Genomic DNA, 19993 nt, shown 5'->3' with positions numbered 1-19993 from the left:
GGCAACCAAGATGACCAAGATAAATAGGGGTTTCTTTTTGCACTTGCTGTGTGATTGATAGGTGGATGAGGAGAATAGTAACGAATCTATCAGTGTGTGAGTGTGGTATCACCATGCCCGTCACGGTGCGGCACACAAACATGAAACAGATACGAATGCAGGACCTGCAGGATGACCTCGTTTCCATTGCCTGAGGAGTTTTGCGTCTCTACAGATCGTTCGATGACACTCAAGTTTGTGTAGGTAGCGTGCCCAGATTGTGTTCGGTGAGTTCAGAGCCTTGCTGTAGAGGCAGGGACACGGTCGAGAACATACATTTTTGCCATTCGGCTCTTGAAGAAGTAGCGCGTAGGCGGCGACACGGCGAGTGGCCCCGTTCCTGTCCGGTGGCACTCCCGTCACGCTGTTAACGATACGAGCGAAAGCAAAACCTTATCCACCTCAGTGTTAAATACCCTAGGACCCTTGATCCCCCACTATGACTGTTGCCTGAGCTCAACGCATACAGCAGCAACGAATGATTCCTGACTTTCATCAAGATGTCTCTTGTGGAAAATCACCCTCCTTCCACTTCCACCGATGTCCTCAATAAAAGCGATGTTGAGGACGTCGTCGATGAGTCTTCGCCCCCATCATCTCAGCCAGGGTGTGTTATCTCTCCATTCCAGTCCAGCTTAGGTGCCCTGGTGCCATGGTGCTGACAGCGCAGAAGCAAAAAAGAACCCGAGACCAGCGGTACCCAAGAAGTCACAACTTCAGTGAATGAAACAAAGAATACCAATCCAGCAAAGACCCAAGAAGCTAAAATAACACGAGTCCCTCCCGAAGAATGGCGACGAGTCAAAAAGGGGCGCAAACTCGACCTGGACCAAAGCGTTCTCATTACCTCATCCAAGGTGAATGTCAAGGCCAACCTACGGAAGCTGCGGCGGGAAAGTGCGATAAGAAAGAAAAAAGGTGAATCTTCTCAAAATGCAGAGGTGTCTCAGCAGCTAGACGTGCCTTATCGGCTCGCCATAAATTCCCAGTACCTTTTGCACGCCCTAGGGGAGTGTATCGGGGAGGAGCTTACCGAGACTCATAACGTTTTTGTACGTCCGTTCAAGTATCTTGTAGGACATGAAGCAGAGATACGACAGTTCTACGCCGATCTTGAGTCAGCCTACGACCAAGCTGAAGCTGATGCCCAGGCTGAAGTCGTTCAAGAAAAAGAGACGTCAGAAGATGAAATCTCGGCTGAGACGGAGCATGAGACACTGAGGGAGATAGCGGATCGCGCTAAACGACAGAAGGACGAGTTTCGGTGTCTTATAGAGTTCATGGATCACGACATGGCAGATATATTTGACGTCAAGCGCCAGATCTCCAACAAGACCATAACAGAAATCGCTTTTGAGAACCTGTGGCAGCTCTTTCGACCGGGGCAGACATCGTACCTCTTCCAAAATCGGGATGATCACCGTCGATGCCAGGCGTTGCAGATCCTTCACGTCACCGGTGGCCGTGAAGTGTTTGTTTGACTCTGGCAAGAAGTGCTCTTTCGACCCAGTGCGCGATAGAGAATGGGATTCGGAGACTGAGTCAGAGGAAAGATGCCGCGATATTGTCAAAGCATCGGACCACGAAAGCACCAGTTTCATCATCGACTCCTTCCACATTGACTTCGACGGTTTCCGGATGGGTCCAAGACCAAATGTCACACGGCAAAAAGCCCACCACCCATAACCACCACCAACAACACTGTCGATACCACCGCAAGGAGGGGTAACTGCACGTTGCGAACCAGTCGTCAAAGTGAGGCAGACAATCAGAAGCCATGGCGGTTATCAAAGGAAGCCCACTGGCCCTGAAGGATATTGAAGGACTGGGCGGCGGCCTGAGGCCAACAAAGGCACGGGCCAGGCAAGGGAGGATAAAATACGCGTTCAAGATCACCAAGACTGTATTTCTTCTTCATCTTTTCAGTATCACGCTCTTCGAGGCCATTGAAGATTATTAGCCTGAATTGAACCATGAGTTCCAAGCCCTGATATTACAGCCCTTGTCACACCAAAGCGTTTCGTCATTTCGCGCTACGTTGGGGCACGCCCCGTCAAAATATTGCCGCTGTATCCATCTTTTCTCCACCCTAATGATTCACAAATTCAGGAGATACTCCTTCATCGGGGAAAGAAGTTCACAGAACTGGCGACTGGAACACACAGGAAATATGACGGGTTTACCATTCGAGAGTCTAATCAGACAACACGCGGTTTTTACAACTATGTGATAGCTGACACCGAGGTATGAAGCTTTCGGCTGGTTCCTATCTCCCCAGTCCTTTGAGTTTCATACCATATATAGACACGTACCTAACATATAAGCAAGCTCCACTGCGAGGTCATGGTGGATCAAGCGGCAGGTATCGAATTCTTTAGGGAGGACATGAACCTGTACCACAGATTTTCCGTAAAGTTAGGCGGAAGTATCATCTACAGCCCGACCAAGGCCGACAAGCGAGAAACATTCGATCCGTTACCCGAAAAGCAGGACAACAGCTGGGTCACCGACGTCTTTGATGACTCCAAGTTCGAGGCTGACCGGCACGCCGACTTTCTGCAGTTAACAGAACTGCGGAGTATTCAAGAGTTCCGAAGAGCCGGCTGCACTGACGAATGGGCTCTGTTGCTTCCGACCCGCGTGTATGGCTACTCCTTGCTCGACCACAGGTGGTTTGCCCTCGACATCAACAATGTCAGCGAAATCCCCCCCCGGTCGCTCACATCGCACTTTGAGGACCTGGTGCTGCCTGACGGCCACAAAACACTCCTTCAGGCCCTCGTGAAGAATCATGTTCGGGTACCCAAGCAGAGCGGTATTGCGCATGAGACATTCTCTATGGATCTCGTCGCTGGCAAAGGCAAAGGGTTGATTATTCTTTTGCACGGGGTGCCTGGTGTGGGCAAGACTTCCACAGCTGAGTGTGTCGCCGCTGAGTTGGGCAGACCACTTTTACCTATCACATGCGGTGATATCGGCACCACAGCAAAAGAAGCTGAGAGGACATTGGAGTCCTTCTGTGGGTTGGCGCAGAAGTGGAGATGTGTGTTGCTTCTGGATGAGGCCGATGTCTTCTTGGCGAAGCGAGAAAAGGGAGATATTGAGAGGAATAGTCTAGTTTCAGGTATGCTGTTTTACAAGTATAGATCGGACCAAGGGCAGCTTGCTGATCAGTTTCACAGTTTTTCTGCGCGTTCTAGAATATTACGCAGGCGTCATCATCCTAACCACCAACAGGGTCGGAGAATTCGATGAAGCATTTCGATCACGCATACACATTAGTCTCTACTACCCAAAACTCAGCCAGAAGTCTGCCAAGGACATTTGGCAGAGGAACATGTCCCGTCTCAAAGCGAGCGGAATAGACATGGACATAGAAGAAGAGAAGATTGAACGCTTTATTGACCAGCACTGGGAGCGCAACAAACACAAGCCATCCCGGAGATGGAATGGCAGGCAGATGAAAAACGCTTTCCAGACAGCCACAGCACTGGCAAACTGGGACTTCTATGAAGGCGGAGAAAACACTGAGCTAAAACGACCCCTCCTCAAAGTTGGGCATTTCAAACGCGTCGCGCAAACATCTGCCCACTTCGATGACTACATTCGCGACATTCATGGCTTCCAAGAAGAAGACGACCCATACAGCGTCATCGCCGGACGTGACCTGCTGCGGCAAGACAACAACCCAGGGACACTTCCCCCCGATTCGTCCGCGCCATGGGGAAGTCGTCGAAGAGGGAGAAACCCTCCGGTATATCCGGCATCGAATATGGACGATCTTGGCAGGAGACACAATCGACGGCGTAATCGGGAGGAAATGTTTACTGATGACGAGGATGATGATAATGTTAAGCGGCTGAAGCTAGAGTTGAGGCTGGCTGAACTGAAGAAAAAAGAGGGTTCGGGAAAGGCGGAAGCAGCGGGACCAATTGCAGACGACGAGGAGGAGGAGGAGGATGATGATGATGATGAAACATGCAATGAAGGCTGTGTCTCAGAGGTATGGTGGTTAATTGTGTTTTCTTTTTTTCTTCTCGAATTGATTTCATCATCTCAGACACGAGATATTTCACTAGCATGATTTCATTCCTACCTAGTGGTCAGAGTTGGGCGCAGAGCCTCAGCTCGAGCTGGCCACCTCAATCACAGTCGGGGTTTCTAGTAACGGGGACCTCTGTCTATTGTTCGTGATATTTTTGCTTGGCAAATTTATTGCAATGTGCAATGTTAACCAAAAAGGAGTTAAGAATTTTATTACCTGTTTGGAACATGCAGAGGATCGATCCTTCACGCATTTGTTGCACTGCTATTGGTTGGTTGGAGGTCAACTCACCAACAACCCGCTCCACATGGTTGGGACCCGAATCTTTGCTCTTAGCAATAAGGCCTCGCTCGTATGTTGCTCTTTCCCTCGGAGAGTAACATCAACTCCTGATATCCTCAAGCTCCACACGATCACCTACATCGAGATGGTCTTAGTTCCAGTCAACAATCTGCCGACAAGTCCAGGACTGAATCAAGCAGCTGGTAGTTCTCAGAGCCAAGCAAGGCCACTTCTCCACGTGGTCAACGATGCCCTTCCACCCATGACCGATGACCAGGAAGACCAGGACAAGAAAGATGTTTCCCCTCACACATGTCGCCACTGTTCAAGAATCACGATCGACATGAGACAAAACTCAAAAGACGGCAAAGATGATGGTCAAATTGGCTTTACTGAGGCTGATGTCATCTCTGCTCTGAAAGACAACTGCGCTTTATTCTCTGCCTTTCGTCAAGGGGCCTACCTCGTCAGCATGACCTCAGGTCCAAACAACCCGATCTGGGTCGAGCGGACTTTGAAGCAGCGAGCCATTGTCAACTTCTTCGAGGTCGATTGGGAACGACTCAAGCTGGGCTACAAGTTGAACAATAGGTTGGGGGAATTTGTGCTCTACAATGTTCCAGGCCAAAAGCCCCACGAGCTGTTCGGACCCCAACCGCCACCCAACCTCCTCCTCAACTCTGAGCTCAGCTACTCCCGAGCCAGGAAATATCTCCGAGATTGCTCCGCCAACCACACCAAATGCCGCGAGTTCAACCTTAGCCACATGCCCACCCGCCTCTTGGAAGTCGTTACTCGCCCCAATTCTCCAAACCCAGATGAACCACACCTCATCGTTCGTCTTGTCAGCAACCCACCCCCAGCCCCCTATGCAACCCTAAGCTACTGCTGGGGCGGCGACCAACCCGGCAAGACCACCAAAAGGAACATTGGAACCTACTCCCGCAACATCCCTCTTGATGTTCTCCCGTTGACCATCATCGACGCTTTAACCGTAACCCACGGCGTAGGAATGAAATACCTCTGGGTGGATGCACTGTGCATTGTTCAAGACTCGGACCAAGACAAAATGAATGAAATCTCCAACATGCACCTCATCTACCGCGGAGCATTCCTCACCATTGCTGCTGGTGTAGCTTCTACCAGCCTTGACGGGTTCCTACGTCCGAGGGTTCACGACAGGGGGTATGTCTTTAATGTAAGGGTTGATTCACCAGTTGGAAAGCAGGAAGGGGAGATACGACAAGCTATCGCCATGCCAGTGCGCTTGAGGCGGGATCAGGAGATGTTACCTCTTTACACCAGGGCTTGGACCTTCCAGGAGGGGCAGTTATCCACCCGGGTGCTTGCTTATGGAAACAGGGGGATGGTGTTTTGTTGTTTGGAGTCGAGGCATACAGATGGGGGGCTAGAGGAGCCAATTACGACTTTGAGATCGATTGATGATTCCATAGGCGCAAGTTTCAAGAACTTGGACCCGGGAAATCAGAGTTTGGGCGGGGTGAGGCATCCGTTGGCTTGGGGGGTGATTGTGGAGGCTTATACGTCGAGGGAGTTGACGGTGGGGGATGATAAGTTGTTGGCTGTTATGGCTATTGCGGAGGAGTACAAGAGGACGAAGGAAGGGGTGGGGGAGTATTTGGCTGGGTTGTGGAGGGGGGATATGCTTTTTCAGCTGTTGTGGGCGGCGCATAGGGTTAGTGATGTGAAGACCAAATTTAAGAGGCCGGAGAGGTACAGGGCGCCGAGTTGGAGTTGGGCGAGTTTGGATGGGCATTTTAGGATATTTTTGCATCAGGGGGTGTTGGATGGGAGTATTGTATATAAATACGCTTGTGAGTTGCTTCATGCGGAGACAACGCTTGTGGGGGGTAATCCGTTGGGGCAGGTCAAGGGAGGTTTCATTCGGCTGAGGGGAAGAGTGAAGAAGGTTGTTTGGAAACGGAATGGGACCGGTAAACATGATCACGGTTATGGGTGGGCGCTTGGGGATTCGGAGAGCGATTGGGTGAAGTCTGGTGAGGTGCCGGGGGATGATAGGCTCTCTTGGTATGTTGATGTGCCGGATGAGTGGCCGGTGAAGAGAGACATTGTGATGTCTTGCATTGAGGTTTGCACGTATGAGGCGCCGGAGAACCTGATGCAGTTTGCTATGGTGCAGCTGTATGACGAGAGAGGGGGGTCGCCGAATATGACACAGGGACGAGGGATTTTGTTGGTTCCTGTTGAAGGTCAGCCGGACACATACCGGCGGGTGGGGACGATGGGATGCAAGGGCTATCTTGAGGGCGATGTGGGCTTTGAGAAGAAGCCTTATTGGTTTGATGAGGGTCACAGTATGAGGCAAGAGGTTGTTGTCATCTGATCTTGGCATTGAAGAGTTGAAGATGTCGCAGAAGGATTGCTCGTCATGTCCACAGCTGAACTATTGAGTTCGGTGCATCCAGTTCTAACCGGTAGTTCCAAATATGGACACCGAACTTCATCACTAATTCCCATGGCAGGCGATAAGCCTGGCTAACTGTGTTTGGCCGAATTGTGGGCTCGGATTTATGACCTTGAAGAATTTTTCAGTAATTCCGGTCCGGCATGTTGGTTGTTCCAACACTTAGGGACGCAGGGACTTACCACCGGTCTGTCAAAGACATGAGACAATTGAACTATTGAAATCCATGAACATCCATCGCGGCTTGGGACGTACATGTTGGTTATTCTCCAAGGTATCACAGAGTATCCACCTGCCAGCTCGACGGTATTCTATTCGAGGCTGACGCGATGCAGGATTTGGTACGACGATGTTATATGCAGTAGACGAAGCCTTCCAACATTCGTGCGACTTCTCGGCGTAAGACTACGAGCAGGTGATAGAACCAACAGGCATGAAGCTGTCTATATTGTCTCTCAATAGGCAAGTAGGTTTGACAAATGCGACTATAGACCGCTGTTAGCTTTGGTATGACAACCTGGAACTTTGTAAGGTACCTGATTTTGCCAAGCTGATGGTTGACAGCGGCATCTGAGGCTTTTCCAATAGCACAGAAGCAAGTTTATGCTTTTCCGCCAAGTGTTCGATGTGGATATGTAGGAACAGACACAAAGAGATGTTTACTCGCTGCGAAAAATTATATAAGGGTCCCCCTTTCCTACTTCCATGAGGTCTGTCATTCTCATCACAACTCATCATCGGATCAGCATCACTTTCTCACCTGATTTCCGGCTCGCACTTCTCATTGACTGCCAAAATGCAGTTCAAAGCCCTCCTCGCCCTTCTCCCCCTGGTTGCGACCACCGCTCTCGGCTTCGTTGTCCCTGAGGGCACCCCAAATGGCTTTTACGAAGTCACCGTTGGGGATGACGGCAACACAACCACGGTCGAGATTGATCCCTCGACCCACGCAGTCATTGGAGAGCCCCTAGAGAACCGTAGCCTGCCTCGCCGCAGCGCGAAGCTCAGAAGACAGGTGAACTCGTGGGGTGCAACGGGGAGAACTTTCCCAAACCAAGCCGACTACAATGCATGCACCCAAGGATGGAAGAACTTCTTCAACGCTGGAAGTCATGTTCCGTCCAGAACACAGTACTTCGCCGTGTCGGGCCAGGCTGTACTTGCGGGCTGCAACTACAAGTGTAAGATCACATACTATATCATACTGCAATGCCCAAAGCTAACTAACCTCGCTTGCAGATGCTGAGGTCAATCACGGTGCATCCCTTGTCGACTCCTTCAACGGGTTCATGGACGGCAACGCCGGATGGTGGAGGACGGGCTGGGTGCATTTCTTTTATCATTCCGGCACCCTGTTCCCGACCATCGACTTCACCTTCTGGCGCGATCTCAGTGGCACCAACTTCTGCGACAACCTTACCTAAAGCACTCACTTGTCGTCCTCCAGTGTGGTTTTCCTTTTAGGAAGGTTTTTACCGGCGTGTGAGCCAACCTGCAGGGGGAAGAGTATCCTGTTCTTCTTGCAGCCACACTGCCTTTTCCTTCCACGTTTATCAGATAGGTAGCAACAATAGATGCGGCATTCATGACCTATACCAACCTTCCTACCTAGGTACTTGTACCTAAGCTCGACATCTGATTTCATTACGTGAAGTTGAAGGCCAACAGTTGTCCCTGCATCGATGGTGATAGTTCGCAACAATACAGCACATAGGGAAGCCAGGTAACCGAATTGTGAGCCGAAACTGTGGTGAATTGGTGAAAGTCCCAGATGCTACTAGCCGGAATGAGAAAAAGGTGCGGGCGTCAGGAAGCCTGGGCCACTGCGCCAAAACGCCGTAAGCTATAGGCTATACGCAAGGGAAATACGTAGTCCGCAATACGCCAATCTGATGTAGAACCTTGTGCAGCAGTGTGCTTATGTGCAGACCTACTGGCGTATCCTGCATAATAAGTTCGCTGAAGATGCCTAATGTGTCTAGGTAAGGTTGATAATCACCAACAGCCACATGGTAATCCTCACGACGGAATGGGCTTTGTTTACAGGTTAGCTAGAGCAAGTTACCTATAGAGCTAGGAAATACTGGGTATATCGTCCCGACTTCCTCTTTCGCGTAATGATATTCGCTCGAAGGATCACGACAGGTAGCCGAAGTGTCCGCCATTCCTGTGAGGCCCACATGGTGTCAACAATGAACTATACACTGGAGACGGTCTACCTTACCTATATAATGGTTCTTTCTTCTGTGGTTCTGATTGTTTTGTCTGTCGTCCGGATCAAAACAAACTTACTGTACTGAGTATTGAAGCAGTATATCTTCTCAATTATTCGAGTTCAGTGTCCGCCCATTGATCGACTTTTCAGAATGCTGTTCAGGGCCATCCTCGCTTTTCTTCCCCTGGTTGCCAGCACCCTCGGCTACGTTGTCCCCGAGGGCACACCAGACGGCTTCTATGCTGTGACCTTCGACGAGCACGGGAACTCCACCACCCACCAGATCGACCTATCGACACTGGCTACCATTGGGGAGTCCCTTGAGCGCCGAGGTCTTCGCCAACCAAGTGCAAAACACCTTTCTTGCAGACAAACACCCAAGTCGTACAGTGGGACAGGCAAGACTTTCCCAGTCCACAGCGATTATGACCAATGCACTATCGGATGGCGCAACTTTTTCAACGACGGGAACTTTGTCCCCGCGCGCACCATCTACTACCTAACAGTGGGCCAGGCTGTGCTTGCTGGGTGCAACTACCAAAGTATGTATAATACTTTATATATCTGTCTTCTGGGTTTGAACCCTAGCCTCCCCTCCTCCGCATTGGATTTGGAGCTTTTAACCAGAGGATTGGGTCAAGCTTGAGTGGGTTGCAAACCAAAGACTAAAACAAAGCACAATTCTTTAGGGACTGTATTTTCAGGCCCCAAATATCCCTTTGTCGATAACTACAACGCTTTTATGGACGCAAACGTTGGTTTCTGGCGGACAGGCTGGGCGCATTACAGCCCTGGCTTTGACTTCACCTTCTGGCGTGATTTCACGGGGACTGCCTTTTGCACAAACCTATAAAGCTGCTCAGCAGGCTAGGGTTGGTTTCGCTTTCATAGACACTTGGGAAAGTTTTTACCGGCGTACAGGACAATCTGTAGGGGGAATGGCATCCTGTTCTTCTTGCAAGCCCAATGCCTTTTCCTTCCACGTTTAATAAATAGTAGGGTAGCAAGATTGAACATATATAGGAGTTTGTTGGATGTATGTCTCGTGTTACTAGGTAGGTAGGTGTGTGATTTGCACTTTCCAGTAAAATCGAACCCATGTCATTTTCCTCCTCCACCTTCCAAGCACCTTTTTACGTTACTTCAACTGTGATGTCCCAAAGAATCTGCTCATTTCATCGCGCTAGCCTCGGCACACCAGTACGCCAACCTTTCATCCCCCTCCGGGTGCTCACCACGTTCGTCCTTCTCGAAATGCTTTTTATCTGAGTTAGAGTCCGAAGCAAGCAACTTGAGCGCCTTGGTTGCCATATCCGGCGATTCTGTCGACCTTGCCGCAAGAATTTGATCACAGAGAAGAGAACACTGCCCAACGCACCGGAGATCCACGCGTGGTGCGCGCTGATAGCCTAGCCTCAGATGGTAAGCCGCGAATTGGCGAGAAGTTGTCGGAACTCTGGGTATATGTTTTGGAACCGTCCCGGTCCAAAGAGAGCAAAGACACCACAGGTGCACGGGTCGTGGGACCAGGCCCAGGCGTGATGGGTGATGTAGTAACCGTGGAAATCTTTCAAAGTCGGAGACTCCTCGAGGCAGACTGCGGCGATGGGGCCGGTGTAGCTTGGTGTTGGTGTTGAGGGATCAGTGTAGTCCGGGACAAGGGCTGCCATGCGGGACGCATCTTGGGCCCAGGTGCATGAGGCGATGAGAACGTTGGTGCCGTCGCCGTTGTTCCACGAGGGATAGACAGTGAAGCCGAGGGGCAAGTCGCTGCTAGATACACCGCCACCATGGTGCACGGCGTCGACATTGGGGTAGAAACCCGTCCACCAGCGCTTGTTGAAGTTGATGGCCACTTTGGTAGCCCGGTCGTAGCTGAGGGCACGAATGCCGTCGAGAATGTCACGGTCGAGATTGAGTCCTGAGAGATCCATCTGCTGGAGAGGCCCTAGAGCTGTGGTGTTGAAAACCATGTCGTAGGAATTTGTTGAGGCCTTCTCACCGCCTGTAGTGACTTGAATAGTCCTTCCATCAGAAGCCAAAGATATAGCTACAGCGGGTGTGGAGAGCGACACATCAATGGATGTGGCGCCGGCTTGGGGCCAGATGGTGCTCTTCAGACGAGCTGCCATGGTATCAGTGACGACCGACATGCCGCCCTCAACGCGAAACCAGCCTTTCTGGTCAGCTTGGACGAAGTCTGCATAGTCCGACAAAGTCTCGGTGAGTGCCTGGTCAAAAGAGGCCGGTGGAACTAAGAAATACTCTGAGTTATTATGAAACGCCATATATGGAGTGCTGACACACCTATTAGCTAGCTCGCCCGCCATAGTATCGGCGTATGACAGGTCTTGCGGAAACATGAGAAAATCCCTGGTGGGGTAGTTGTCCTATCCCTTGTCGACGTAGATTTGTACCTCGGACTGGAACTCCTTGAGCACATTTTTGATAGCATTTTCGAACTTCGACGCACTGCAAAATGAAAGTATCAGCTGCTTCCAACATTTATGTAGGACTATCACCAGCTTGGAGAAACGCACTCGGGACTGTCCTTATTCTGGTACTAGTAGCAGAATGTCTCATAGTAAGTCGGATTACCCTGGCTGTCCACCGCGTAAACCGTGTACACATACTCAACCAGACTGTTAGGAATGTTGAGCAGGGACGGGCTCTTGATTAGATTGAGTGTCGATTTCATCGAGCCGATGTTGGGGATCCTCATGGCACCCATGTCATAATAACCGTTTCCAAGCTTACCCCTTATCAGATCCACGATATCGGAACCAGCAAATCCCATACAATATTTGCTCTGACCGGCCGACCTGTGGAAGTAAACCTCTCGTCCTTCCAGCTCCTTAAAAGACTTTACATTATTAACCACAGCTTGCAAGCACGAAAAACCCTACTAATTGGGACCATTTAAATTAACTGGAAAAGTCAAGAAAGGCATCAGGGGTTTCGTCCACACTGGGAGCAAAAGGCCTATGATCAGGTGGTTTACTTGCCAGCATAGGAGTCTCATAAAACTATGCCTTAAATGTATGCAACCGCATGTGGAAGAAACAGGAAACACGCATGAAACCAGGAAACTAATGCAAGGCCTCGCGGGATCCAGCTTCGACTAGGCTGTTCCGCACTGTGGGGGTTATTCAAAACCGCCTTTTTTGTTGATATAATCAGGTGCCTGCCCGGTACTTGATTGACTCCAGCCACGAAGGTCGATCTTGGCGTCCTTGAATGCACGAACAACCACGTCTTTGCTGGCGTGTTCCCTTGTTCCCCTTGTTCCCCTTGTTCCCCTTGTTCCCCTTGTTCCCCTTGTTCCCCTTGTTCCCCTTGTTCCCCTTGTTCCCCTTGTTCCCCTTGTTCCCCTTGTAAATTCGCGGCCCGTGCCAGGAAAGGAAAGGGACACGGTGATACTCGTTGCATTAGTCTCCTTCCCCTAACTAACTTTCGATAAAAATAGCAAAATTGAAGCCTATATACATCAAAAGAGTGTTACTGTGATTTGGTTACGTTGCTTAGGTTTGGGAGATCGACGACGGGGTTCTTATCGAGGAGGAATTTCAGTTAGGGTATTCATCTGACAGAGAGCGGCTTTATCGGTGGAGTATCTAGGTGTTTGTAAATATAAACTTTGGCTATGGAAGAGAGGAAGTGTAGTATATCTTATTCGTAAGAAATCGTACACCGTCAAGGTTAAACGAAGTGGTAAAGCTATAAGAATAGTAAAACCGATAACTCCTATAAAAGATACGACCCTATGATAGCTCGAGAACTGCCTTTTAAAAGAGTCTAATTCCCTCGGTAATGTAGTTAATACTTTAAATAATATTCTGATATGTATTTAAAGTTATTAATCCGAGGCGTTTAAGTGTTAGCTTATCGGTAGGTATTATATAGGAAAGCAAAAGTAAACAAGGAAAAGCGAAAATAACGTAAAGGAAGCGGGAAATTAAACGTTGATATTACTATATTAAAAAGATCATTAAACCCGTAAAATATTTCCTTATATAATTATTGGTTTTTGACAACTTACTACTGTGTTGGCCGGATTTTTTAGTCGTTAATATATTATTTTCATTTCGGTTTCCTCGCTCGCTTTTACTTTCCTCGTCCGCTTGTAGGAAACCGACCCTTTTCCCACACCCCACAGGAGTCAGTTTGATAAATCCACCCTGTCTCCAAGATATCAACGCTTTAAAATACTTGGTTCTTCCCGGTATGTTGGATCTATCATTTTCAGGTCCCCCGACTTCATATTCACACCGGCGGCCATGCTGTATATCTCCGTCCTGGTGGGCAGACTTTGCTCGGGCGGTTGCAAGGGCTCGGAAGAGTGAAAAGTGGTGAATCCTGGCCCGGCTAGGAGCTGAACCCGGCACTCACATATGAACAGAACAGGACTCAACCCAAGAACTCATTGCTTATCTGCATGATTGGCACCTTGAGGCAAAGACTGTCTGCGACTCCCATCCCTTGCCTGTACGCATACGAAGGCCCCGGGTCTCAGCTCGCTGCTGATGTCGGGGCTACATATATGCTTCTGGAAGGCTTTTATGGGAATACGTCGCAAGATGTCGAGTTTGATATTTGTAATTTGCCAGTAAGTCTCATGATATCCATAATTCGATCTCGCTCCTATTCCCTCTTCTGCTCTGTATTGTTCCGCCGCTGCAACGAACAGAATCCACTGACCTCACTCAGGTTGCAACACAAGAACACATCATGATGCAGTGGGCAAGGGTTCAAGTGGAACTAGCCACTCCTACGTACTCTCAAATAGGCTCTGTCTGCTCGATTTCCCCGTCGGGGGAACCGATTATAGGCCGTTTAGCTGCTTCTTCCAGCGCAGAGCTCAGGGATGCGGGTCCATTCTCCAGAGCAGTTGAATACTTCACTGCCGTTGCAAACGCCGCAGCCAGCAAGCTAGATTCATCCGCCAGGCTGGGTGCCCTAGTCTTTCGCGACATTCTGGACAAGACTGCTTTGTTCGGAGACATGGACACCGTTGAGCAATTCCCCCTCAACCATATGGATCTCGGCACCCAGAACATCCTCGTCGATGATGCATTCAATTTTTTTTTGCCATTATCGATTGGGAGTTCGCACACACTGCTCCATGGCAAGCCAACCGTTACCCTATGCCGTTTCCGTTGCTGGGATCAGACACCGAGGACATTCTCAGAGATCCTAGTCATCTCGCCTACAGGAATGTGTTACGGCAAGACGTTTCTCGACGAATCTACTGTCGGTAGTTCCAAGAAGCTGAGCGCAAATTTGAGGAGGAGGGCCGGCCTCTTCAAAGGTCCTTTGCAGACACTTTGAACAGTCCAGCATCGAGGATATATGCTTGCTTCACTAGCCTGGGTCGTTTACCGCAGGCCGATAAGGCCCTATTCCGTGAGATGGTGCACTTTGCTTTCGGGTGGGGTGCAGACAAAGTGGAGCAGTATCTTTGGGAATTAGAGCAGAGCGGCTAGATAAGGTAGAGAAGTTGGGCGGGGACTACACAACGATTGATACGAATGGGTTTATTAGTTGAGTGAACGTGCGTTCCCTGCTTGCTTCTATCAGTGATGGCGATGCCGATGAGCCGCGCGGAGGTGCTTGTATGGGCTTTATACCTGGGGTTGAAAATCATGCCGAAACGGATTCTCGACACGCCCGTGTTTCCATCTGCTTTTCCGGCTCGCGTCGCATCGGTCCTGGGCGGGAGCGGAACCGATGATATGCAGTGGAAGTGTCAGGAACACCGGCAGGCAAGAGACCTAGAGCGGTGGTTGACTTCATAATGCAAGTGGTGCGCAGAATGCACCATTTGACGGTTGCATTGGTGACCTTTTGGGTTGTTGGCCGAGGTGGAACTGCGCACACCTCTGACAGGAAGCTGGAGATGGGGCTGGAACCCCTTGCTAGCAGCAACCCTCGGCTCTTTATCGGTTGCTCGACAAAGTTCAGCAACGTCAAGGCTTGGCCAGTAGCCTAGCTTCCCCCACACTTTGGACCAGACATCATCATGAGCTCGATTAAACCCCTGCATTTGACCGCTTTGTAGTGCTTACGCATTGCGAATCCCCTTTTGTAATCCCTTAAAACCAGTGATACTGCGTACGGTGACTGTCGGACTTCCCACATCGGCTGTCCGTATCACCCGACCCATTCTTTAGAACTAAGAAAGTATCAATGTGTGACTCAGATGCGTGGTAACCAAATGACACCTCATGCGCAAAGTAGCGAAGCTCACCCGGCTCACCCCCAGGTTGTGTTACCTCTATCATCTTTGGGAGCTAATTAGCATGTTTGAGGAACGATTGGCTGGATGCAAAAGGGGTGGCCAGCGCGTGCACGCAGCACAGAGACCAGGTCGCCCTCAAGTTGAGCCTCACTTCCATGACACATGCTAGATGCTATCCACCCACCAACCTCACGGCCTTTCCGGGTCTTATCCTTTCCCCCTCTTCGACTCACTGAATGAGGTACCTGGAGTGACCGCTTGCTGCTCGGCAATGCTCGATTGGCTGCCCCGTTCGTCAGGCCCAGAAGCGAAGCGGGCAACTGATTGATGACAGAACAGATGTTCTCAAAATGCTTGGGCATCTATGTGTCGTAAACGTTCTTGGTGAATTGGTACGCTGTCCATCTCTCCTTGCCGTCCAGCTCTGTGAAGTTGAATTTTCGGATTGGGTACCGGTAATACTCAGTATCTTTCCCGGTTATCACTGGGAAATGGCCGTAGATCCGTACTGACTGGTGGTCGTGCGAGACGGAGAAGGCGAGGGTCTTCCGGTTAACCTCATCCTCGCGCTCGACATCACGAAAGAGTTCGACGATGGCCCGTACCGCAAGGGTCATCCTGTGGGCGTTCTGCCGGTCTGTAATGTCGAGCGCCGCGGCGCCACACGTCACCTCGCTGGTTAGGAACGGGAAGTACATATAGTAGGTGGCCTCAGAGAAGGACAGGTCCCCGGGAATAAAGTCGCCGATAAAGGGTGATGGTTTAGCGAGTTGCTCCTCGGTAAATGCGTCTCGCTCAAACCCAACGGAGTAGTCAGGCTGTGGATGGGTAGTGGTAAAAGGGATCGAGTTGTTCCACCCTTTGTTAACGCTTTTAACAAGGCATTTATGGTTCTTGTTCCGGAGCGCAAGCGATTCTGCCGAAGGGACGATAAACCGTGAAATGTCTTGAATAATCCTCGCCTCATTCTTATCCTCGAGGTTGCAACAAGCATGTATAAAGATTTGGTCGTCGAAGAGGGTTCCGTAAGGAGTTGGCTGCTCGCTATTAAGTGCCTAATGAGCTGTTTGCTTCTATCGGTGATACCAAGTTTAGAGATTCTTATATATGAGTCCTTGGTCTGGAGTAGGAACGGGTACCGCGCGTCCCCATACGGTGCACTCTTCTCCTCCTTCGGCTTCTGGTCTCTGGGTGTCATGGTTGTACCAGAGTTCGATCGCTTCCGAGACAGATTGGACGAGGATTTCTTCCGCGCAAGAAGACGGTCCATGGCGAAATCCGACGTTGAGGTCACTTCCGGCCAGTCCTGCTCCTCTGGCCAGCGGTTTTCCTTCACCCAGAGAGCAACTGGGTCAGTGTGTTTGTTGGCGCTGCTGCCGATCGCCGGCTCGCCAAATGCGTCTTCGGTAGGGTGTGGAGGGGATGTTCATTGTCGTTTCTGGTCTGGGTCTGGGCCTGGGTCTGCCTCGGGTGCGTGTTCGACTGAGTGCTTGCGCTTGCGACCTCTGCTCTGGACAGGCGTCGGTTGGGTCTATGGATCCCGCGACCCAACTTAGCTTATGAACCACATAATACAAAGGAGAGAGGGCATACTCGTAGGACCAGCGTCTCGCTAGTGTAGTTGGACGTAGGCGATTGCGTTCGGCGCGCCTGGTTGCGCGTTTTCGAGAACTGCCTTTGCGCGGCTGGATGTGCTGGGGTCGATTTCCTGCAAGCGTCAGCGGGAGGTGTCCTTTGGCGCTGCGGAGAATAAGGACCTTGATAATTTGACGCCGACGATGGGAGCGCCCTTCGGGCCGCTGTTTGAGCTCGAGTGCGGGCCATGGCGATGAGAACGGAGGTTATGTGTTTGGGGACGAAGTGTTTCGAGATGGAGTGGCGTGCGCTTGAGTTCCTGTAGCTGGTGGTTTTGGCAGCCTTCAAGCCTTCAGAGGTGTAATCGATTTGGCTCCCTTGATATTGGACTCGGTAAATCTCTGATGGAAAATCGGCTCACAGCAATGATACCGACGCGGATCCATAGTCGGTGTTGGCAGCTATGATGATCTTGGTTGTCAAAGGGAAGGATTCATCAGAACCCAATGCCAGGCATGATGGGGCTTTTAAGGAGTTGAGCATCGCATGGCTGTGCGGACATTGAATCCAATAAAACTATGTAAAGAGTCTGGCTGCCTTACTCAAGTCTTGTAACAGGTACCTGGATGTGAATGGTGGGCGCGATGCACCCAGACGTCACTGTAGCACCATCCGGAGGAAACAGTCCGCGGAATAATCCGGACATAATACAGCCAGGGGAGGTCACTCTGACAGGTGAGGGTTGACCATTTTCCGTAACATAGAACCCCTATCTTTTGAGATGATCAGAAGCAATTCCTTAGGTGCAGGTAACACAAACCAACAGAGACTCAAACTGACTACATGTCTATCCATGTCAAATACCACAAAGGCCAAGACAGTCTTTCAGTATAAACATGGGACAATCTGCCATTTTAAGCAAGAAAAACCAACCAACGGACTTTAACGGCCGAGTGAGAATGACCAAGTATACCTCTCCATCAAGCACCCTCCCCACAATACCTAGGCGCCCCTCCAACACCACTTCCCCCCTGAAACCACCCCTCCCACCGATTATACACATCCTCAAACATCCACGTCTGCCCCCCCGTCTTACAGCCCCACACCAGCTCATGAAGCAGCTCATACCAGAACAGCACACCCCGGCCAATACCACTCGCACGTGAGACCGCATTCGGTTCAATCTGGAGTTTGATATCGTTCGCATATTGCAACATTACATGCGGGATAATACTCTCCCCAAAGTTGACCAAGGTCTCATACTCAGCACACTCGGCATATATGCTTGACGAGCTGTGGTGGGAAACTCGCTCGCAGTATTCGGCCCAGTCGGCGAGAGCCTTGCGTACCGCCCTGTTGCGGTCGAAGGAGGCGCGCAAGATCTGCAACCCAGGGGAATTTTCATTTTCGAGAACGTCAAGTAGGTAGGAGCTGTCAGGTCCCAGGGCTAAGTCTACATCGCGAGGGGGAGCACCATCATACGTCAGTGTCACGAGGGCTCGTGCGAGGGAAGTACGGAATAAAGGTACAGAGATGTACGGCCGTCTTATCGTTTTGGTCAAGAGCCAACTGGTAGACGACGAGAGATATGATCTGGGGACCGAGTGCGGTGAGGGCTGTGAAGGAAGGGACTGACGACCATGTTGATGAGCTGCGGGTTACCTTATGTTAGCAAATGGATAGAATGGATGCTAGGGATGGATACGAACTCGTCAGCCGAGATAGCTTGATGCCAGTCGTTCCACTTCGCTTGGAAGTCATGGACAAATTCGGGGAAGGTTTCTAAGAGACGAAGATATAGTCTTTCGGTTGACCAGATAGTATTATCCCTGTTTTCAGTGTTGATTCCATAATACACCTCCATATTGAATTGCTGTATTGAGGTACACTGGATAAGATGCTGCGATTGTTGTGTGTCAAATGAGGTGAAAGCTGATTGGAAAGAGGGGAAGTAGAGCTGCTGCCTAAATAACTGGACCTGAAGGATTAAAAGCAATGTAAGAGACAGATACCCACAAGGTAGGTGCAATCATCATCAGACCCCACCGATGAGGAAGTTACCAAAAAAACATCGACAATTCAAGAACAGAAAGACAGCCAGGCACAATAAACAAGACAGATAAATCAGTTCCATCTGCACCAGAAGCTAAGTACAAATCTCCCTATGATATATCACAAATAGAAGAAACACTGATATCTCCCAGCAAAACAAACATCTGTCGAACCGAAACACTTGAAACCCCGCAACATCCCTTTCCAACTGTTCCAACCAACCCGCTGATTGTTGAGCAACCGTCAGTTCAAGACCAGGCCGCGCGCTTAGTTGCGATCGTGGCACTGCCAATCCCAGACGGTGCCACCACCGCAGGCAGCATACGCCTGAGTACCGTGTTTGTCGGAGCAGTACAGTGCCATGTTGGCATGATATTCCACGTTGTTGTAGATGCACCTCCAATCCTGGCACTTGTTGCCCTTGCGAATGGCAGACGCGGCGTTGTGGACTTGCTGCCTGCAGAGAGCCTGCATGTCAAAGTTGCTGAGCCAGACGCGCTTCTCGAGGGGGGCGGCAGCGGTGGTGTCCTCGGCAGGGACGGCAGCGGCGTTGCCAAAGGTGGCGAGGCCGAGAAGGGCGTAGAGAACGGTGGAGGGCTTGAACATCATTTTGACGGCTGTGGATGAGAGCAGTGGTTAGAAGAAAGCGAGCTGGGGGCTGAGGTGTGGGAATGGGCTAAGACGAACCTGAGGTGTTGACCTGGGATTGAGGCGATGGTGTGGTTTGGAGTTGGGCTGTGAAGATGGATGAGGATAGATGGATGTGATGATCTGAGGGATGAAGAGAAGAGTGTTTTGAGAGATTGGACTGCTGTCTTTATAGAAGAATTGGCTGGCGTTCACATCACCTTGAGGTACGTCCATCGCCCAAGTCCACTTGGCCTCGAGATGGGAGAGTGGTATTTTGGTCCTTGGCTAAACAGGGTCCCTGGGCGCAGAACACCTGCCAACGAAGTCTTGCAAGGATAAATGGCCTTCGTCTACTCGACAGTTCGACCAACAACAGGCCGGTGTTCAGAAAAGTGGATCGGAAGGTAAGTATCTATGCTCTTTCATCAACTAGGATCATCAGTCTAGGACCATTGTATCCTAGAAGCAATC

The 19993-nt window shown here is 50.4% G+C and overlaps 7 protein-coding genes across 7 annotated transcripts; 2 read left to right on the top strand and 5 right to left on the bottom strand.

The window, feature by feature from the left end:
- Positions 1–291: 291 nt before the first annotated feature.
- On the top strand, positions 292–6731 carry QC763_0092990 (uncharacterized protein; the record flags this gene model as incomplete). Its single annotated transcript, XM_062906268.1, has 6 exons — positions 292–646; positions 713–1695; positions 2056–2283; positions 2368–3163; positions 3240–4042; positions 4140–6731. Exons 2-6 carry the CDS (start codon positions 1453–1455, stop codon positions 6729–6731), a joined length of 4662 nt encoding a protein of 1553 aa, XP_062762859.1. The 5' UTR covers positions 292–646; positions 713–1452.
- Positions 6732–7608: 877 nt separating this feature from the next.
- QC763_602295 (uncharacterized protein) lies at positions 7609–8236 on the top strand (the record flags this gene model as incomplete). Its single annotated transcript, XM_062914077.1, has 2 exons — positions 7609–7993; positions 8052–8236. The coding sequence occupies 2 exons, from the start codon at positions 7609–7611 to the stop codon at positions 8234–8236; spliced, it is 570 nt and encodes a 189-aa protein (XP_062762858.1).
- Positions 8237–10442: 2206 nt separating this feature from the next.
- QC763_0092970 (uncharacterized protein) lies at positions 10443–11159 on the bottom strand (the record flags this gene model as incomplete). Its single annotated transcript, XM_062906267.1, has 1 exon — positions 10443–11159. The coding sequence occupies one exon, from the start codon at positions 11157–11159 to the stop codon at positions 10443–10445; it is 717 nt and encodes a 238-aa protein (XP_062762857.1).
- Positions 11160–11417: 258 nt separating this feature from the next.
- Positions 11418–11758, bottom strand: QC763_0092960 (uncharacterized protein; the record flags this gene model as incomplete). The annotated part of the gene is made up of 2 exons (XM_062906266.1): positions 11418–11499; positions 11592–11758. 2 exons carry the CDS (start codon positions 11756–11758, stop codon positions 11418–11420), a joined length of 249 nt encoding a protein of 82 aa, XP_062762856.1.
- A 3869-nt stretch (positions 11759–15627) lies between these two features.
- QC763_0092950 (uncharacterized protein) lies at positions 15628–16535 on the bottom strand (the record flags this gene model as incomplete). The annotated part of the gene is made up of 2 exons (XM_062906265.1): positions 15628–16309; positions 16420–16535. The coding sequence occupies 2 exons, from the start codon at positions 16533–16535 to the stop codon at positions 15628–15630; spliced, it is 798 nt and encodes a 265-aa protein (XP_062762855.1).
- Positions 16536–17606: 1071 nt separating this feature from the next.
- Positions 17607–18766, bottom strand: QC763_602320 (uncharacterized protein). The gene is made up of 3 exons (XM_062914078.1): positions 18550–18766; positions 18370–18491; positions 17607–18293 (listed from the first exon to the last, which is right to left on the bottom strand). Exons 1-3 carry the CDS (start codon positions 18702–18704, stop codon positions 17821–17823), a joined length of 750 nt encoding a protein of 249 aa, XP_062762854.1. The 5' UTR covers positions 18705–18766; the 3' UTR covers positions 17607–17820.
- A 393-nt stretch (positions 18767–19159) lies between these two features.
- On the bottom strand, positions 19160–19501 carry QC763_602325 (uncharacterized protein; the record flags this gene model as incomplete). Its single annotated transcript, XM_062914079.1, has 1 exon — positions 19160–19501. The coding sequence occupies one exon, from the start codon at positions 19499–19501 to the stop codon at positions 19160–19162; it is 342 nt and encodes a 113-aa protein (XP_062762853.1).
- Between the last annotated feature and the right edge of the window lie 492 nt (positions 19502–19993).

Source organism: Podospora pseudopauciseta, chromosome 6 (assembly GCF_035222475.1).
Source record: "Podospora pseudopauciseta strain CBS 411.78 chromosome 6, whole genome shotgun sequence".
NCBI lineage: Eukaryota > Fungi > Ascomycota > Sordariomycetes > Sordariales > Podosporaceae > Podospora > Podospora pseudopauciseta.
Note: the sequence above shows the minus strand (reverse complement) of the source record. Positions and strands in the feature narration are given on the sequence as shown.